At 47.8% G+C, this 18402-nt stretch overlaps 1 protein-coding gene across 1 annotated transcript in view; it reads left to right on the top strand.

The window, feature by feature from the left end:
* Positions 1-18402, top strand: part of LOC121441810 (dnaJ homolog subfamily C member 11) — a 51852-nt gene that overhangs the window by 15165 nt on the left and 18285 nt on the right. Inside the window, exons 2-4 of the mRNA XM_041643125.1 lie at positions 4494-4623; positions 6644-6717; positions 11495-11596. Coding sequence (XP_041499059.1) covers positions 4494-4623; positions 6644-6717; positions 11495-11596 — 306 coding nt within the window. The remainder of the gene's footprint in view (positions 1-4493; positions 4624-6643; positions 6718-11494; positions 11597-18402) is intronic.

Below are 18402 nucleotides of genomic sequence, written 5' to 3'. Positions count from 1 at the left end.
CGGTTGCGGACTTTATAAAGAACAAAAGGTTGCGCTTGACATTTGAGAAGATGCAGAGGCATAAAAGCCGCTTACACTTGTCTCTGGTAAAGCTGTAATGTCGAAGGGCATTGAAACATGTGGAGCCTGTGAGGGCGACGACAGGAAGCTAGAGCAGCTGGCCAGTCTCTTAGCATCAGCTGTGGGGACCGAGCTTCCAGCACATGAGCCTTTGGAGACATGCTTACAGCATAAGTGGTAGAGCTGGGTACTGACCAGACACATTTCGTAGTCGATGCTGCTACTTTTGGTGCTGGGGCCCACGCCCAGAACTGTGTGTGCTGACATGTTCTGCCCTGCCGAGCTGCAGCCCAGACCTGGCTTATTGTCAGTCTGTATAATCCTAGCTTGGTAGAACTTGTTAAGTCTACCAGGCTATCCTTGAACTTCTGCCAAGGCTAGCTTCTTTGGCTAGTTAGTAGTTATGGCGGTACAGTGAGTGTGCACATGTGTGAATGGACCCATGTGCTCTCCCAGAGGCTACGCGAGGGTCACATAAATGCTGGGATCTGAACCTGGTGAGCCACCTGTCCCACCTTACTTCCTGGCTTTATTGCGGTGGTTTGTGGTTACAAACTTCCCCACAGCTCTGCCTTGGTTTCATTCTATAGGTTTTGGCATGCTGTGCTTTATCTTCTGTGTTTTAAGTATTTAACCTGCTCGCACTTTCTTCTTTGGTCCCTGATGGCTGAGCAGTGTGTTGTTTAATAGCCGCAGATTTGGGGGTTTCTGGTCTCCTTCTGTCATAGACTTCTTTCTTTGTTGTTGTTTTTTGCTTGGTTGGTTGATTTGTTTTGTTTGGTTTTTTGAGACAGGGTTTCTCTGTGTAGCCCTGGCTGTTCAGGAACTTACTCTGTAGACCAGACTGTCTTCAAACTCAGAGATTTTCCTGCCTCTGCCTCCCAGATGCTGGGATTAAAGGTGTGCTCCACCACTGCCCAGCCTGTAATAGGCTTCTAATTTCATGCTGTCTGGTAGGAATGATTCTTTGTGTCGTGTTTATCTTTTAAAATCTGTTGAAGGCCTGAACAAATGGCTCAGCAATTAAGAGTGCTTGCCGCTCTTGCAGAGGCCCCAAGTTTAATTCCTAGCACCCGTGTTGGCAGCTCACAACCACCCATAGCTCCAGCTTCAAGGGAGCTGCATCTCTTCTGGCTGCTGTGGGCACTGTGCACACGCACACAAGAACAGAAGTCTTCCTCTTCTTCCTCTTCCTCTTCTTTTTAGCTTTAGAGCCTAGGAATAGAAATCTTATTAAAAGTTCTATTGAGATTTAATTTGTGACCTAACATTCTCTTCAGATGACTGGGCAATAAAACTTTCAGATTTTAATCTTGGGACATCTGGATTTTATTGTAGAAGTTTTGAGATAAATGTATAGTTTAGGTGTCCTTCTTAATGTGATCTCATTACCTTCTACAATGGTGTCAGGAGCTAAATAGTAGTGAGAAAGGTTATCATTTATGAAATATCGAACCAGTGACCTTAGCTATTCAGTTGTGATGAAAGGCCTAATCTAACCTTTATTGAATGTGAGATTTATTAAAAATGAAACTTCTCATTTCCATTACTTAATCGATAGTACTCTAAGTCGTTTGTTAATTTGATTAAAGGTGGCGCTGCAGACTAGATTCCTGCTCCCCAGACATTTGACTTAACTTTAGTAACCAGGAAGTGTCTTTTAACCTAGAGTCACGTAAATCCATTTCATCCTGTACTGGTAACTTTTATAAGGCATGAGAAAGAGCAATTAAAGTTTTCAGGAAGAAGGCCAGACAGAGTTCCTCACATCTACACTCCCAGTACTGAGGGACCTAAAATAAGACAATGCGGATGAGGGTCATGTTGAGGCCCGCTTGAGCTACATGCTAAGACCTGACTTTGAAGAAAACAGAGCTGGTAAGACGGCTCAGCAGACAGGCAATGGCACGTGCCACACAGCCTGACAGCCTGAGTTTGATCCCTAGAACCCACATAAAGGTGAAAGGAGAGAACAGACTCTACATACTCACCCTCTGACCCCTACATGCTCACACACACCATATATAGAAACACTGTACATGTTAATACTTTTTTATTTTCCCAAATAAATATAGGGCTGGAGTGATGGCTCAGTAGTTGGAGTGCTTGCTTCTCTTTCAGAGAATCAGAATTCAGTTCCTAACAGCCATGTCGGTGACTTGCAGCCATCTTTAACTCCAGCTCCAGATCTTACGCTCTTTTCTGGCCTCCATGGCCACCCTTACACACATGTATACACACATACACATAAATAATCTTTAAGAAATAAAAAAACCACAGAAAGAAACTAATGTGTAGCTACGACTTAGGAAAGAACAGCTCCTTTTGAATCACAGCATCAAGCTATCAGAAAGATGTGTGTTTTATCTTCTGTTATCTACTATCGTAATTCAAATACCAGGGTTTCCTCAGATAATGTGTTAATGCAGCAAGAAAGGTGTTGGTGATTAGCAGCAGCTGGGAAGGAGCCCCAGGCAGGGAGAAGCAAGAGAAGGCTCAGTGACGGGACCTGAGATCTAATCTAAGCACAGTTGGCGGGTGAGGTGCAGGTCCACTTTGGCAGTAGATGCTCCGACCATCCCAGTGCTGACGGGGAGGGGGTGGTCTGGAAATGGAGCTGAGATTCCTGTCGGATGGTATGCACTGCCAGGCTTGCCTGTGAGCGAACTGGTATGTGTCTCACCAGCTGCAGGACAGCCTTGTCCCCAGGTTCATGGGGAGGAAATGGGTTCTGAAGAGCCGCTCTTGTAAGTTTTGGCTGAGTCAGGCACCATGTGAGCCCTTGTGGGGTGTCTCAGTGCATTGTCACACCAACCCTGAGGCAGAAAGCTGCTGACAGGAGCTCCCTTGCCCAGAATCACGGACCTGGGAAGGGGCATAGCCTGGGTCCAGGCCTTTGAACTCCTACGCCTGCCTTCTCAGCCACTGAAATGGAAGGTCACCATAGAGTCTCCCAGTAAATAAGAGAAAACCTGCCAGAGATGGAGGGGAGGCAGTGGGCTAAGACCTACTGAACAGCATCATTCCCAAGGCTACCCCAGAGAGAAGGTAGAGGAAGAGATTGGAGACAGAAGGGCAGAAATCTCCCTAGTTCTCAGAGGCAGCTGGGTGCTCCGTCTTGAGAGCCTGCCCTCTTCTGGTGGAGCAGCTTCTGATTTAGAGTAACAGTGGCACAGCCAAGTCTCTGTCCAGCAGACAGCAGGGGTTTGTGGCTAGTCTTACCGACAAGCTCCAGGCTCCAATCTTGCTGCTGCTTTTCTGAGTAACTGCTTTATCGGCCTTTGGGGAGGTCAGCCCCAGGCCAGCCAGCCCTGTGCCCACTGCACACCTTCCCAGTGGTGGGGCTGGTGGGAAACGGGTAAAGTCATGCCTGAGATTATTGCTATGCGCAGGTCAGCTTCACATCTTTGTGAGTGGGGAGGAAAAAAGAAAAAGGAAGAAGCTTAGTCCTGGAAGGGAAAAGTTGTTGATGGCTCATCTAGTGTCATGTGGTTTTCTATCACTACCCCTGAGCTGTCCATCCCTATGACCGCTTCTTGAAGACCTACATCCCAGTACATGATGCTAGGGCATGGTCATCCTTGGTGACCCATTTCCACCTAGATGCTGACCTCTTGGGCCCCTCTTACATATTGTCAGTGATCACACAGGATGGTTCCCTTGTCAAGATGGGGGGATGCTCCTTCGGCTTCACTTGTGATAGACCACAATGGTCTTGGGTGCTGATTCTAGGTCTTCCCAGAGAGAGACCAACAACTGGCAAAACTAGACAGTGTTCCCAGGGCTACGGAGGACTCCTAAGGGATTCTTGGTGGCTGCTAGCCAAGGAGAAGGTGTTTATGCTGGCCTCATTCCTGCAGCCCACGCCTGTGTCTCCAGAAGTCTGTCAGGAAGCACCTTCTGTGTACAGCATTCCCCGTATAACCCCCTGGTTGCCCCAACCTAATGGAACATTTTCCATGCTCACAGTTAGAGGCCACATTTAGGAGTGTGTTGCTTTTATAGCCTTGTCTTTGGCTCTTGAGAATTAGTATATTAATCTCTGACATCACTGACGTCCCCTGTGCCTGTAGCATGTGACTGTGCTCCCTCCCTGTGCTCTCTGGTGTGGGAGGACTTAGCTGACTTGGGTTTGGGGGCAAGTAGGGGTCTGGTGTTTCAGCACAGCGAGCCAGGGTGGAGACAGCCGCTCTCATTTCCCTTGGGTAGCAGTGGGCACAGCAAACACAGTTGCTATTGATGTACATAATTGATCACTTTATTAACTGTGGAAACGAAGCCTTATTGGGGAAATAAAGCATAACTTGATTATGTCCTGTGCAGAGGGCAGGTGCGGTGGAGTGTGGCTGACAGGTCCCGTTCCACGGCTGATTCTGATAATGATAGTGTTTCAGTACCATTGATGTCCTCTAATTGAATTTCTCTTTCTTTAGGCCTCTTCTGAAGAGCTGAAGGCTGCCTACCGGAGGCTGTGTATGCTCTACCATCCGGACAAGCACAGGGACCCGGAGCTCAAATCACAGGCAGAACGGCTGTTTAACCTTGTTCACCAGGCCTATGAAGGTCGGTGGAGAACTTGGCTTCATGCGCACAGACGTTCGATTTTTAAGTGACTTGATTTGTGGAAGGCAGAGCTGGAGTCCTTAGAGGTGTATAAAAGAGGTGCTTGGTTAGGTGCTTCCTACTGACGGAGCCCTTTGAAAGAGTCGTATTTTGCTTTGGAAATCAATATGTGTCTAGGAAGAAGAAAATGAGAGTCCAGATGAAGAGACGGGTCAGGTCTGAACAGAGGCTACGGCTCCAGCTGGTCCCCATGTCTGCCATGGGCGGGGCTGGTACTTGTAGAGTTGCTTTTTTTGACCCTTTTTTGTGAGAAGCTACAAGGCCTTTTTTTAACCTGAGTGATTTTATTGGTTTTGTGGCAGTCGGTGAAAGAAAGGGCTTACAAAAGCTGGTGTGTAGAGCGTGGTGGGGGATCTGAAATTTATGGCTTTACCTATAAATGAAGAAAACTTGGGATATGTTTGTCTCTGGGAAGGTAGAAGGCTCTGCAACGAGTGATTGGTGGCTTCCTAGTGCCGGTGAGCTTTACGCTACCTAGTTGGGCATTTTAAAGTGATTAGAATGATTTAAAAATAAAAGCAAAAAAAAAAGAAAGAAAGTTAAGTCACTCTTAGGATTTATAGATTAGGAAAAATCAGTTACTCATTCCAGACCCTGTGATGTGCCTCTGTGTGAGGCAGCAAGACCTCGCGGCAAGCAGGATAGCATGTTTTACCTCACAGCTTTTACCAAGAAATTAGATTCTGATGGCCAGTGGCACATGTTAGACAGGGGTCTGCGGTGTCACCAGAGTTGGTGGTGACCAAGCCCATTGTATTCTGACCTGTGAAGGGCTGTAGCGATTCTGCTGTTGCCGGAGATGTGCATCACAGTGGAAGCTGCCTCCCTGTGGAAGTAAGCACTGCAGCCGCAGGCAAAGCCCTGGACCTCCTAGTAAACCAGCTCTGCTCAACAAGTTTGGCTCCGTGTTTTCCAGTGGTCAGCTCTTCTTCCTTCTCAGAGGAGGCGCAGTGCAAAGATCCCCAACAGAATCCGGAGTAGCTCCGGGATAGCTGTCATCCTTGCTCACAGTCCATTGGGGCCCGGAGTAATTTTCTCCCTTGTTGAGGAATCTTCTCACTAGGTGCTGTGGCCACCAGTATTGTGAATGATATTCATGTATCTCAAACAATTTTCAAAGCTGGATGTTGGAGCTCACACCTATGATCCCAGGACTTGGGGGGTAGAGGCAGAATTGGGATGTTGGCTGTGTACTGAGTTTGAGCCTGGGCTACATGAAACCCTAGTTTTAAAAAAAAAAAAGAAAAAATTTACAAATAAAGAGAAGTACACCAAGACCAGCTGTTGCGGTTGGTTAGTGGTAAATCAGCTGTCAGCACAGTGTCCTGTGGAGCACACTATGGAACAGAGCGTTAGAGAAGGCTGCTCTTATGGGGCACGATGCTCCTGCGTCCCAGCACTCAGCAGGTGGGAACAGTAGAGCCAGAGTTTATGGACATCCCCAGCTACATAATAAGCGCAAGGCCAGCCTTGTATACAAGAAACGTCTCAAGAAAACTAAAACCTGAAACCAAACAAAAAACACCGTCCTTCCAAACTGCCAGAGTGGGCTGGGCCCTGTGGAAGCCCAGCTTTTCCCATCTGTAGCTTTTAAACACCCTCCATTGAAAGGAGAAAGCGTCAGGAAGGATGCAGCAGAAAAAGGATACTCCTAAGGGCTAGAAAGATGGCTCAGCGGTTAAGAGTACCAACTGCTTTTCCTAAGGACCCAGGTTCAAGTCTCAGCACCCACATGGCAGCTCACAACTGTAACTCCAAGATCTGACACCTACACACAGACAGACATGCAGGCAAAAGCCCAATGCGCATAAAATAAAATAAATATTTTTTTTTTAAAAAAGGGAAGGAAGACTAGCAAGGAAAGGAAGGCGGAGGCTTACCTCGTGTACACTGGGTTTTCAGTACTGAAGGGGAAATTTTCTGTGTGAAATGCTTGATTTTTTTTTTCTTTTTATTGCAGTGCTTAGCGATCCCCAAACAAGGGCCATCTATGACATATATGGGAAGAGAGGCCTGGAGATGGAAGGATGGGAGGTAAGAGACATTGAGCCTGAGGAGCTAGAAGCACAAGGAAGCACAGCACCATGGCTGTCCCCTAGGGGCCTGTGAGAGCACCTTCCGCTCTACCCCTGCCTGATAGCAGAAGTGTGGCAAGCCATTCACTTCTTTGTGTTTCCGTGTTACCTGAAGAATAAAGTTCTATAGAAAAGTGAGCATGAAAATTAATTGTGTTGTAAGACCCCAAACTGCTACAGAGTGTGTAGGTGTTCTTACCCAGAGACTGATGTGTGAGTGCCCATGGAATCCTGTCAGACGTTAGTGGCCAGGCGAATGGTACCAGTTTCCTGTTGACCTCATGCTCTGTCCCTTCTGACCCCAACATGAAGCCCGTCTAAGGCTTGAGGTATGATGGGAAGAAAGTAGGACTGACTGGTTGCCCTGGGGGCTTATGGGAAGAAAGCAGGACTGACTGGTTGCCCTGGGGGCTTATGGGAAGAAAGCAGGACTGACTGGTTGCCCTGGGGGCTTATGGGTCACCATCCACCTATAGCCATGCCCTGATGGGCGCAGCATGGTGAACTGTCTGGGAGTTTGTGTGAATATCCGACAGTTGTCTGAAGTGCCAGAATTGCAACACTGGACCTGAGTCCCTTCATGAGGTAGCTGCCAGCTCTGAGGAAGCCCTGCCCTTTGAACTAGGCTGTGTTCACACTTTGTCCCGTCCCCCTCCACTCCATACTGTCATCAGGCCATTGTCTGCAGCAGGCTCTATGTGTCCTGCCTGGCTCCCATAGGTGTTTGTTTTAGGCCTCTAGCTTCCTGGAAATCTCAGTAGTTCATTGCAATTTGTACCTTTTACCCAGATGGAAAACAGTCGTCTAGACTCTTCTCAGACTCTGTGTGCCCCCTGGATTAGTTTCCAGAGCTGAGGGCTGTAGTCAGGGCTGCTGACTATGGGGCTCTCATCACAGATGAGGGTTTGGTTCCTGGCAGTGTTTGGGCACGCCTGGCGTGGTGGGATCCTCCCACCAAAGCAGAGTGTCTCCCGCTAGCATGCCGCAAAGCCAGACTTGGCTGCTCTTATGCAGGAGGCAGCCAGTCACAGATGGTGAGCGGTCAACTTTGCGTGCATAGCTTCAGCAAACTGCTTTAATGAAACAAATTTCCCAGTAAGTCCGCAAGGTAAGCCAGCCAGGTATGATGGCTCGTGGGAGTGGCGCTCTCTCCACATGAAGGACATGGCATTCATTGTGTTACTGATGTCTTCAGAATACAGGTCTTTGGTGGCTGAAGGTCACCTGTCAGCCTGTTACTTGAGTAAACATCTAGGTTGTTTGGTAAAAGGTGAAGGTAATTGTGCATCCAGAGTATGTGAAATGCCTCAGAAGCACCTGGGTCTCAGCTGTGACGTCACTTGTGTCTAATGGAGGATGTTAGGAATGAAATTGGGCCTTTCTTTTAAAGGCAGGTTTCTCTAGGATGCTCTAGAAGGCCTGGAACTTGTTGTGTAACCAATAACCGCCTCCAGCTGGTGATTCCCGCCATGTCAGCGCCTGGAGCTGGCTGGCAGTGTTGACGCCAGTGCCCACGTTGAAAGTGAAGTTTGTCTTTTCCTTAGAATTGAGAAAGTCAGATTGAACGCTTAGACGGTCTCGGCACTCATCCTGGCTGGCAGGTGGAGTGAAACCACATGATTCAACTTGCCTGCAAACTGCTCTCGTTGGCACATCCTTTGACCTGATACACCTGCAGTTTGCAGCCCTGTATGTTACCCATTGTCCCCTATGAGAGTGTCTAAGAAGGGTAACTCTGTGAAAAGCAGAAATGTATCATGAGAGGAGATCTCAAACTGTCACAGAGCCGAGGTAACTAAGGCAATGTGAGAAATAAATGTTAGTGGGAAGCTCACAAAATCTGAAAAGTCTAGGTCTGGCCAATAGAAACGTGTGGTGCTTATGATAGCCTTGACGGTTGTCTATGGCCACATGAGATGCTACCGTTGGGGCTGGAGAGATGTTCTTCCAGAGGACCTAGGTTCAAACCACAGCACTTTCATGGTGGCTCACAGGTATCTGTGACTCCAGTTCCAGAGGACTTGATGCTGACTTCTGACTTCCCTGGCACCAGGCACCACAAGTGATACAGATATGCGTTTAAGCAAAACACCCATATGCATAAAACAAAATTTTATTTATTTATTTTTGGATTTTCGAGACAGGGTTTCTCCGTAGCTTTTTGGTTCCTGTCCTGGAGCTAGCTCTTGTAGACCAAGCTGGCCTTGAACTCACAGAGATCCGCCTGCCTCTGCCTCCCGAGTGCTGGGATTAAAGGCGTGCACCACCACCGCCTGGCATAGTACAAAATTTTAAAAATTAAAAAGTTTTTTTAATTTTTTAAATGTTATTTATTTATTTGGTTTTTTTCGAGACAAGGTTTCTCTGTAGCTTTGGAGCCTGTCCTGGAACTAGCTCTTGTAGACCAGGCTGGCCTCGAGCTCACAGAGATCCTCCTGCCTCTGCCTCCCAAGTGCTGGGATTAAAGGCGTGCGCCACCACTGCCCAGCCTTAAAAAGAATTTTTTAAAAAAAGATATTAATAGGGCTGGAGAGATGGCTCAGAGGTTAAGAACACTGGCTGTTCTTCCAGAGGTCCTGAGTTCAATTCCCAGCAACCACATAATGGCTCATAACCATCTGTAATGGGGTCTGGTGCCCTCTTCTGGCATAGAAGTGTACATGCAGGAGGAACATTGTATACATAATAAATAAATCTTTTTAAAAAAAGATATTAATATAAACCAGATGTGGTGGTGCATGCTTTTAATCCCAGCACTTGGGAGGCAGAGTCAGGCAAGTCGCTGTGAGTTTGAGGCCAGCCTGGTCTACACAATAAGATCCAGGACAGTTAGGACTAGAGAGAGAGACCTTGTTTCAGAATATTTAAAAAAGTTGACTTAGGCCGGGCGGTGGTGGCGCACGCCTTTAATCCCAGCACTTGGGAGGCAGAGGCAGGCGGATCTCTGTGAGTTCGAGACCAGCCTGGTCTACAAGAGCTAGTTCCAGGACAGGCTCCAAAACCACAGAGAAACCCTGTCTCGAAAAACCAAAAAAAAAAAAAAAAAAAAAAAGTTGACTTAGGATCCTAGACTTTTCAGACCCAACAATGCCTAGGGACTGTAACTGTGGACATTCTCCCTGGAGGTGAACTGCCCACCCCCACCTGACCCATCCTTCCCTGTAGTTGGACTTTTTCGGTCCTGCCAGCCAACTCCCAAATAACCACACAGAGACTTTTTATTAACTATGAAAGATCGGCCGATATCTCAGGCTTGTTTCTAACTAGCTCTTGTTTTGTTTTGTTCTTTTTGTTTGTTTGGTTTTTCAAGATAGGGTTTCTCTGTGTAGCCCTGACTATCCCAGAACTTGCTTTGTAGACCAGGCTGCCCTCAGACTCACTGAAATCCACCTGCCTCTGTCTCCCACGTGCTGGGATTAAAGTTGTGTGCACCACCACCGCCCGGCTGTAACTAGCTCTTATAGCTTAACCCATATTTATTGATCTACATTCTACCAAGTGACTTTTACCTCTGTCCCATTGTGTGTGTTCAACTCGTTCTCTATCTGGCTGGCTTCTCTGCCCTTGTTTTCCCAGCATCCTCTCTGCCTTGAAAATTCTGCCTAGTGATTGGCTCTTCAGCTTTTTATTATACCAATCCGATACAGTCACAGTATACACAAAGATTATTCCACAGCGCTTCTCTAATGGAGTCAGTCTTCCTACTGGCCCAGGTGAACTAGGCTTCTGTGGGGGCTCAGGGCAGGGGTTATCCAGCACATAGCAAAAGTTGTAGTGCCCACAGCCGGGATTGCCCTCACAGGACCACCCCAGCTTCCTGTACTCGATTAGTGCCAGGTAAAGCCCTGATGGCGGAGGCTTATGACTGCCAAGAGGGAGGTCTCTGCACCCAGGAAGCGTCATCAGCATTGTGGAGGGACCAGCCATTTTAATTTGGCAATTGGTTCTGACTCTATAACCAGCCGTGTGCAGGACTTGTGTGGAGTGTGGGCATGAGAAGAAGGACCCAGGTTGTTTTTACCGCAGCACATTCCAGGCTGAGACCCAGCATCGGGCTCCATTGTGCTCCCAGGCTCTGCGTTTCTCATGAGGGCGTAGGATTGTGCACTTGGTCATCGTGGTACAGTGGCCGCAGAGGTGAGGTACCTGATGTCCACAGTGGCCTCGCCCTTTCCATGAAGCTCCGCCTCTGTGAAATGTCAGCTGCATCACCTTCCTGTCACGTACACTGAGACTAAGCAAGGCCGTGCTAGATCCTGGCTTGTCCAGACTTGATCTCATGGTGTGCCAGTGACTTTGATGTCATCTGTTGTTAGGTCCTCCAGCGTTGTTGGACCTGAGACCACAGCGTCACTGGCAGCTCAGAGCTGCGCCTCGTGTCGTAGAGGACAAGCCCCATCCCTCACATGACTAGAGGTCCCAAGTTTAGAATCCCAAGTGTACTGCATTGACAGTTGATTTCTCAGTAGAACTAACTGTAAGATCTCTTTATAAGGTTCCTGTGCCTCTGAGGGGTTACTAAGATAAAGAATGTCAGTTTTGGGGGAGCCCAGAGGCCAGCAGAGCCTTGCTTTTCTCACAGGGTTGGTAGGCCGCTCTGTGCAACTCCTTCAGTATCTTTAGAGCCCAGGGTTTGCCCTGCTGGCCCCTGGCTATCGGCTATCCTGTGCGTGTCAAGCAAAAGTCAGCTCTGGGGTGTCCTGGGCCTCATCTCTCTCCCTCAATTCTGCTCACAGGTGGTGGAGAGAAAGAGAACTCCAGCCGAGATCAGAGAGGAGTTTGAGAGGCTCCAGAGAGAGCGGGAAGAGCGGAGACTGCAGCAGCGAACCAACCCCAAGGTAGCCAGCGCCACCTGGAAAGGGACTGGGGAGGCCAGGTTGAAAATAATTCAGTGTTTTTCAGCTGACAACATAAAACTGGGTGGGGCAAAAACTTGTGGCTTATCTCAGAGCGGTCTTTTCCTGGAGAGTGACAGCTGTGCTGCTTAGCAGAGCTGTGGCTGAGGACAAGCATGAGAGCCTGGGGAGGGAAGGCTACAGAGCCTTGGTTTGCACAGGCACAGCTCATAGTTCCCGAAGACCGTCCCTTTGTTACACTTCCTGAACCCTTGGCTATCAGGGTCAGTGAGAAAGGAGACCACCTGACAGCTCAAGTACTAACACAGTGGTCCCCTGTGCAGTTATACTCTGGAGGGCAAATCCAGATGGCACCAAGTAGGGGCCCTCTGCCTTCATCACCCCAGTCAGACCTTGTATGGTGTCTTTTTCCTTCTATTCAGGAGGTCATTCCGAGCTGTGCCCCACCCAGGAGGCAAATGGTATCTCGTGAGGTTTGGGGTGACATTGTATTGGGTGGTTGACTGCAGCTCAGTCCTGTCCAGCAGTGAAAGGGTGCTGTTTGCTGTTCAGGCTGGGCACTATCAGTGTGTCAAGATGGCCCTGCTACAGCCTATTCCTGTAATGATAAGACGCTGGTAGCCTTGCCATCACCTCTTGAGGTACCCACATCCTCTCGGCAGCTGTGCAGGATGATGAGAGGCACCGTTGTGTTTCTTACATCGTCTTAGACATATGTACAGTGCCAGCTGAAGCCAGGAAGCAGGTACAGTGAAGCTCTCATTCTTTCTAGCACTGTGTTTTAAGACAGTAAGTGTGTAAAGAACTTTATTTCCAGTGTGAAATGGGAAATTTTCCTGGAGATCCATCCTATGGAGCTGTATCTTTGAATACCATTGTCCCCAGTTCTCACTGCCTCTTACCTGGCTTCAGTTTGGTCTTTTCAGATAAAACCTTGTATCTGTAACTTCCCACTGAGAAAGCTAAAACTTGGTGCTGGGGTCATGTGTCCCTGGGCCCCTCCATAGTGTAGAGGAGGGGACTGTCACTAGTGTGCCATGAGGTCATTCACATGGACTTACGGTAGCACTGCTTCTGCCTAGGACACTTCCCTCCCTCCTGGTTCAGGTCTCTGGTTTATACGAATCACACACTGGTTTTAGTGACTGGCAGCCTGGAATAGAGTTGGTCTGTGCTGTACTGGCGTCATGTGGCCTGGTTTGATTCTTGTCTATCCTAGCAGCCCCCAGCAGCTTTTGCTGCTGTTTTCACAAGCTTGTGTGGACCCCTGTGCCTGCTGCTTGCAGAACTTGACTTTCTCTGAGGATGGAGGTTGCTTTCTTTTTAACCCTGTTAATTGATAGTTGCATAGATTATTAAATTGTTCCCTAGTCCTTTCTGTTCTGTCCATATCAGACAGGCTGATACTAGCATAGCATCCTTTCTTAGAAAGGCTCTGTCGTCTTCACACACGTAATGGCTTAGAGACATAATTCAGCTATATCAGAAAACATTTGAATACCTATACAGATACTTTCCAGTCACAGAATGCTTTCTTTTTTTTTTTTTAAATATTTATTTACTTATTATGTATACAATGTTCTGTCTGTATGCCTGAAGGCCAGTTGAGGGCGCCAGACGCCTTTACAGATGATTGTGAGCCACCATGTGGTTGCTGGGAATTGAACTCAGGACCTTTGGAAGAGCAGGCAATGCTCTTAACCACTGAGCCATCTCTCCAGCCCACAGAATGCTTTCTTAACAACATGATTACATTGTTTACTTTTTGGTTTTTAAAGATAGGGTTTCTCTGTGTAGCCCTGGCTGTCCTGGAACTCCCTCTGTAGACCAGGCTGGCCTTGAACTCACAGAGATCCGCCTGCCTCTGCCTCCAGAGTGCTGGATTAAAGGTGTGCGCCCGCACCACACCACACCATACCTGACTGCTCTCTTATTTTTTAAAGATTTTCAAGAAAATTGTTTTATAAGGCTGAAGAGATGACTCAGGGATGAATGTGCCAGTCCCGACAGCTTCAGTTTGATCCCCGGGGTCCATGTGACAGAGTTGATACACAAAAGCTGTCTTCTTACTTCCATGTGTGCACGCACACTAAATACATAGAAAGTTTAAGGTAATTGTTTAGGTTTCCATGACAAACCACAGCCATCAGAGTGAGCCTGCTGTGGCTCCAGCCTGCTCTGTGGAAGTGGTTAGAGTCAGGAAGAAATCCACTAGAGCCCGCATGTTTGTTGGTGCTTGGTGGCAGAGGGCCAGAGAGGGTCACAAGCAGAAGTGGGCTGCAACTGAAAATGGGACAATGGGACTGTGGCGTAGAAGGGACAGGAACCTGGTTGATCCTGTCTGGGAATTTGTCACATGAAGAACTGGGCTTTGGGGGCTGGAGAGTTGGCTCAGCAGTTAAGAGCACTGACTGCTCTTCCCGAGGACCCGGGTTCAAATCCCAGCACCCACATGGCAGCTCACAACTGTCTGAAAATCCAGTTCCAGGGCATCTGACACCTTCATACCAATGCACATAAAATAAAAGCTAAATAAACCATAAAAAAAAATTAAAAAAAAAAAAAAGAACTGTGCTTTGGAAAGCAGAGTCCTGTGTTGCTCCTAGACTGCGTATCTGACTAAAGGCTACTGTGTGTGCAGAGTCACTATCAGCAAGACTTGAGTTAAAGGCTGCAGCAGGCTGAGGGTCTTCAAATGCTGATACAGTCCAGTTTGCTCCCCCTACAATTGTAAAGTCTAAGTCTTGGTTCTGAGATAATGCAATGATTCTGTAACTGCTCTTGTCCTCACAAGAGCTGTCTGAGGCCAGTGCAAAAAAGGCCAGTGTCGAGTTGCTCTCAGCTGCCTGCACCGCTTCCTCTGCTGCTTTATACAAACCAAACAGCACGACCAGGGCACCATAGAGAAACGAGAGCTCGTTTGTGGTTTTAGAGGCATGAGAGTTCATAGAGATGCTGGCTGCAGGGGCTGGGCCTGGCTGGAGCAGGAAGCCAAGAGGCAAGCTGGAGTCTTGAGTCTTTAAATTCTTCCCATCAGGCTGCACTACCCACTCCCCCTCAAACAGTGCAGCCAGCTAGGGACCAAGGGTTCAATTGCCCGAGCTGTTGTAGGCATTCTCATTCAAACCACCACATTGCCTGTGGGGGAGACTTTCGGTGAGTAAAGAGTCATTGTTGAAATTCTAAGGATCTACCTCAAAAATGAAAAAGGGGGCTTTTTATCCATAACCATTAATGAGAAGAAAGGACCACTGCAAGTCTGTCAGCTGCAGTATCTGTGGACGGGACTCTCGCCGAAGACCTTTGCTGACTATGGGGGAAAGAAGCAGGGGCCATGGGACTGTGAATGGAGCTCTCTCTCGACTGTCTGTGCCTGTCTGTTCTTCTGATTGGTTTGACTGAAGAAACAGGAAACTGGGTGGAGTCCCATGGACTATTTGTCACCAGCGTCCAGGGGTAAAGTAAGAGTGTCCTCACTGTGGACACTCACACCCAGTCACGGGGATCTGGAGCTGCCTGCTGCACACAGTCTTTAGACACTGATGGCAGTTAAGTGCTCTACACCTGTTGGCAAACCGCAAGCCATCACACAGTGTGCAGCCCAAGAGAATGTGCCTGGTTCTGCCCAGTGCTCAGTTTCACCAGTGAGTGCCTAGATTTACTCTCTGCTCTTTACAAAACAGGCGGGACAGCTCCGCTCTAGATCAGCATGAAAAGCCGGCAGAAGCTTGCTAGACAAAAGGCAGTGCAAGGCTGTGGCTTGACTTGTAGAGACGGAAGGCCCACCTACCTCAGTCCTTGCTTTCCACTGCAGTTAGGACTCCATTCACACAGACAAAACTACCAGAACTGGCCAAGTGGGGTGGCACACATCTTTAATTCCAGCACTGGGGAGGCAGAGGCAGACAGATCTTTGAGTTCTAGGCCAGCCAGAGCAATAGAGAACCAAACTTGTGATTTATTGGAGTTGCTGGTGGTGGGGATTAAAGTAAATGGTTTTTACTTTCACGTGACTGTACTATAGGGCAGTCGATGAACTTGGACAAGAACCTGCACACTTTCAGTCAGAAGCTTCGGCTAATCTCTGACCCACTCGGGGTCTCCAGCAAAACTGATGCTGTGCTTTAGCTGAGTGTGCTGTGAGAACACATACGGTGTCATTGTACTGATACTGTGCTTTAGCTGTGTGTGCTGTGAGAAAACATACGGTGTCATTGTACTGATACTGTGCTTTAGCTGAGTGTGCTGTGAGAACACATACGGTGTCATTGTACTGATACTGTGCTTTAGCTGAGTGTGCTGTGAGAAAACATACGGTGTCATTGTACTGATACTGTGCTTTAGCTGAGTGTGCTGTGAGAAAACATACGGTGTCATTGTACTGATACTGTGCTTTAGCTGAGTGTGCTGTGAGAACACATACGGTGTCATTGTACTGATACTGTGCTTTAGCTGTGTGTGCTGTGAGAAAACATACGGTGTCATTGTACTGATACTGTGCTTTAGCTGTGTGTGCTGTGAGAAAACATACGGTGTCATTGTACTGATACTGTGCTTTAGCTGAGTGTGCTGTGAGAAAACATATGGTGTTGGAGGTGAACAGTCATTGTGAAGCAGGCCAGCCTGTGGGCACACGGCAAGGAAATCCTCCTGGTGCTGCAGTGGGCCATCTGGACCCTTGTCAGCCGTTTCCAGAACAGTTCATTCATCAAGCAGGTTGTTGCTGGAGCCCAGCATTCTCCTTGGCTCACTCTCACCGCTCTGGTTCAGTCGCTTTCCATAATTGTGGGTTAGCACCAAAAGCTTTTGATCTGTAGTCACCGGCTCATTGGAGTTTTCAATTATTAAAGCTGAGAAGTGCTAACTGGACCTTAGTTTTAGACTTCTAATGGTCACTTGTCCTTTGCTGAAGCAATCACTTGGTTGTCAGTGAGAGTGTCAGTTCTTTATGACAGGTCTTGCTTATGGCCTGGGATGACTTGGAACTTGTGTTCCTCCTGTCTTGGTGTCCCTGGTGCTAGGATTTTGGGCCCGTACTGCCGTGGGCCTTGCTGAATATATACTATTTGAAAAAGTCACCGCACTGGGCCTGCACCTGTGTTTTTATTGTAGAATTGTTGAGGAAGGAACCAGAGCCTTGCACATCCAGGCTCTACCAGTGAGCTATATCCTCAGCCTACAACAATCTGAATCCTTCTCAGGATTTCTGGGGTTGACTAGACTTCACTGGCTGGCTCTAGACTGCACCTCCCTGCAGGTGTAGTTCAATGGCTCCTGGGTCTTAACATTCATAGATTTACTGGACCAAGTGTTGAAGAAAGCTTACTTGATTGTTTGGGTTTCTTTGTTTTTGAGCGAGGGTTTTTCTAGGTAACTCAGGTTGGCCTTGAACTCAGTATGTAACTCAGGCTAGCCTGAAATTTAGGACAATCGCCCTGCCTCAGCTCCCCAAGTGATGGTATTCCAGCATTCAAACCCTGCAAACCAGATCCTCTTCAGCTGCAGAGGGGCCTGGTCTGGAGTCTGCCCAGCTTGCTAGGTGGTCACCTTGTTGTGCGTGACTGGTCTTCCCCGAATGGCGTGGTCCAAAGACCCAGAAGAAGCACAGTTTCTCGTACTTGATCTTGAAGTCAACACCATCACCCTATACCTTCCCTCCCTCCCTTCCCTTCCATATTTTTAAACTGTGGTTGTATATGTGTTGCTCTGGGGAAATGGAGCACCTGCGTGTCAGTCATGGTGGTGCCCACATGTAATTCCAGCGCTTGAGAAGTGAGACGAGATAAGTAGGAATTCAGAGCCATGGTTTACGTGAAACTGTCTCCAAAAAATTATTTTTCCATTTAAAATTTCTTCATATTATAGCATGGAGGTGCCACTCATGGACATTTTCTTTTTTGCCTCCATTCAGAACAGTCTTTGTTCTTGTTTGTTTGTTTTTTAAGACAAGCTTTCTCTGTAGAGCCCTGTAGAGTCTCTGTTGTCCCAGAACTCTCCCTGTAAGGCAGGCTGGCCTTGAACTCAGAGATCCACCTACCTCTGCCTCCTCGTGCACTACCACTGCCCAACTGTCTTGAACCTTTTTGTTTGCTTTTTGTTTTTGTTGTTGCTTTTTCTCTGTAGGGTTTCTCTGTAGCTTTGGAGCCTGTCCTGGAACTTGTTCTGTAGACCAGGTTGGCCTTGAACTCATAAGAGCTAGCTCTAGTACAGGCCCCAAAGCTACAGAGAAACCCTGTCTCTTAAAACAATAACAACAAAAAGAATGGAATGTAAGTCTAACTAGTTGAAAAATGCCAGTTCCACCTACAGACTTTCTTGTCCAAAGTTGACCTGCTGAAAGGCCATCAACAGATTTTGAGCTATCCCTCAAGCCATTGGAGAACGTGTTCGGTTCAAGTTTTCCCTTGTGAGCCGGCCCATCTGAGGATATTCCTCTGTTTTCAGTGACTCCACTCCCCGTGGTGTTTCAAGGCTGATGAGTGTTTGGGCTGAGTGAGTAGTGCACATACCACTGATGTCAAAGGCCGAAAGTTGCCCGACCAAGAACTCTAGGCCAGTCTGAGCAAGGCAGCGAGAGCCCCCACCTCAACAGTAGTTATCGTGGGGTGTGGGGCGTGCACCTCTAATTTCGCACTTGGAAAGAGGAAAGTTTGAGACCTTTCCAGGGTTACATGTGGGCAAGACCCTGTTTCAAAAAAAGAAAACATTTTTTTAAAAAAATAGAAATAAAAATAAAAGTAATAAATGACAATTTAAAAGGTAGTCGGAGCCAGGCTTGGCAGCTTGGG

The sequence above is a fragment of the Microtus oregoni genome, unplaced genomic scaffold (genome assembly GCF_018167655.1).
Source record: "Microtus oregoni isolate MIOR12 unplaced genomic scaffold, Mior012 000081F_ref0000091, whole genome shotgun sequence".
Taxonomy (NCBI): Eukaryota; Metazoa; Chordata; class Mammalia; order Rodentia; family Cricetidae; genus Microtus; species Microtus oregoni.
This window is presented reverse-complemented; position numbering and strand designations above follow the sequence as displayed.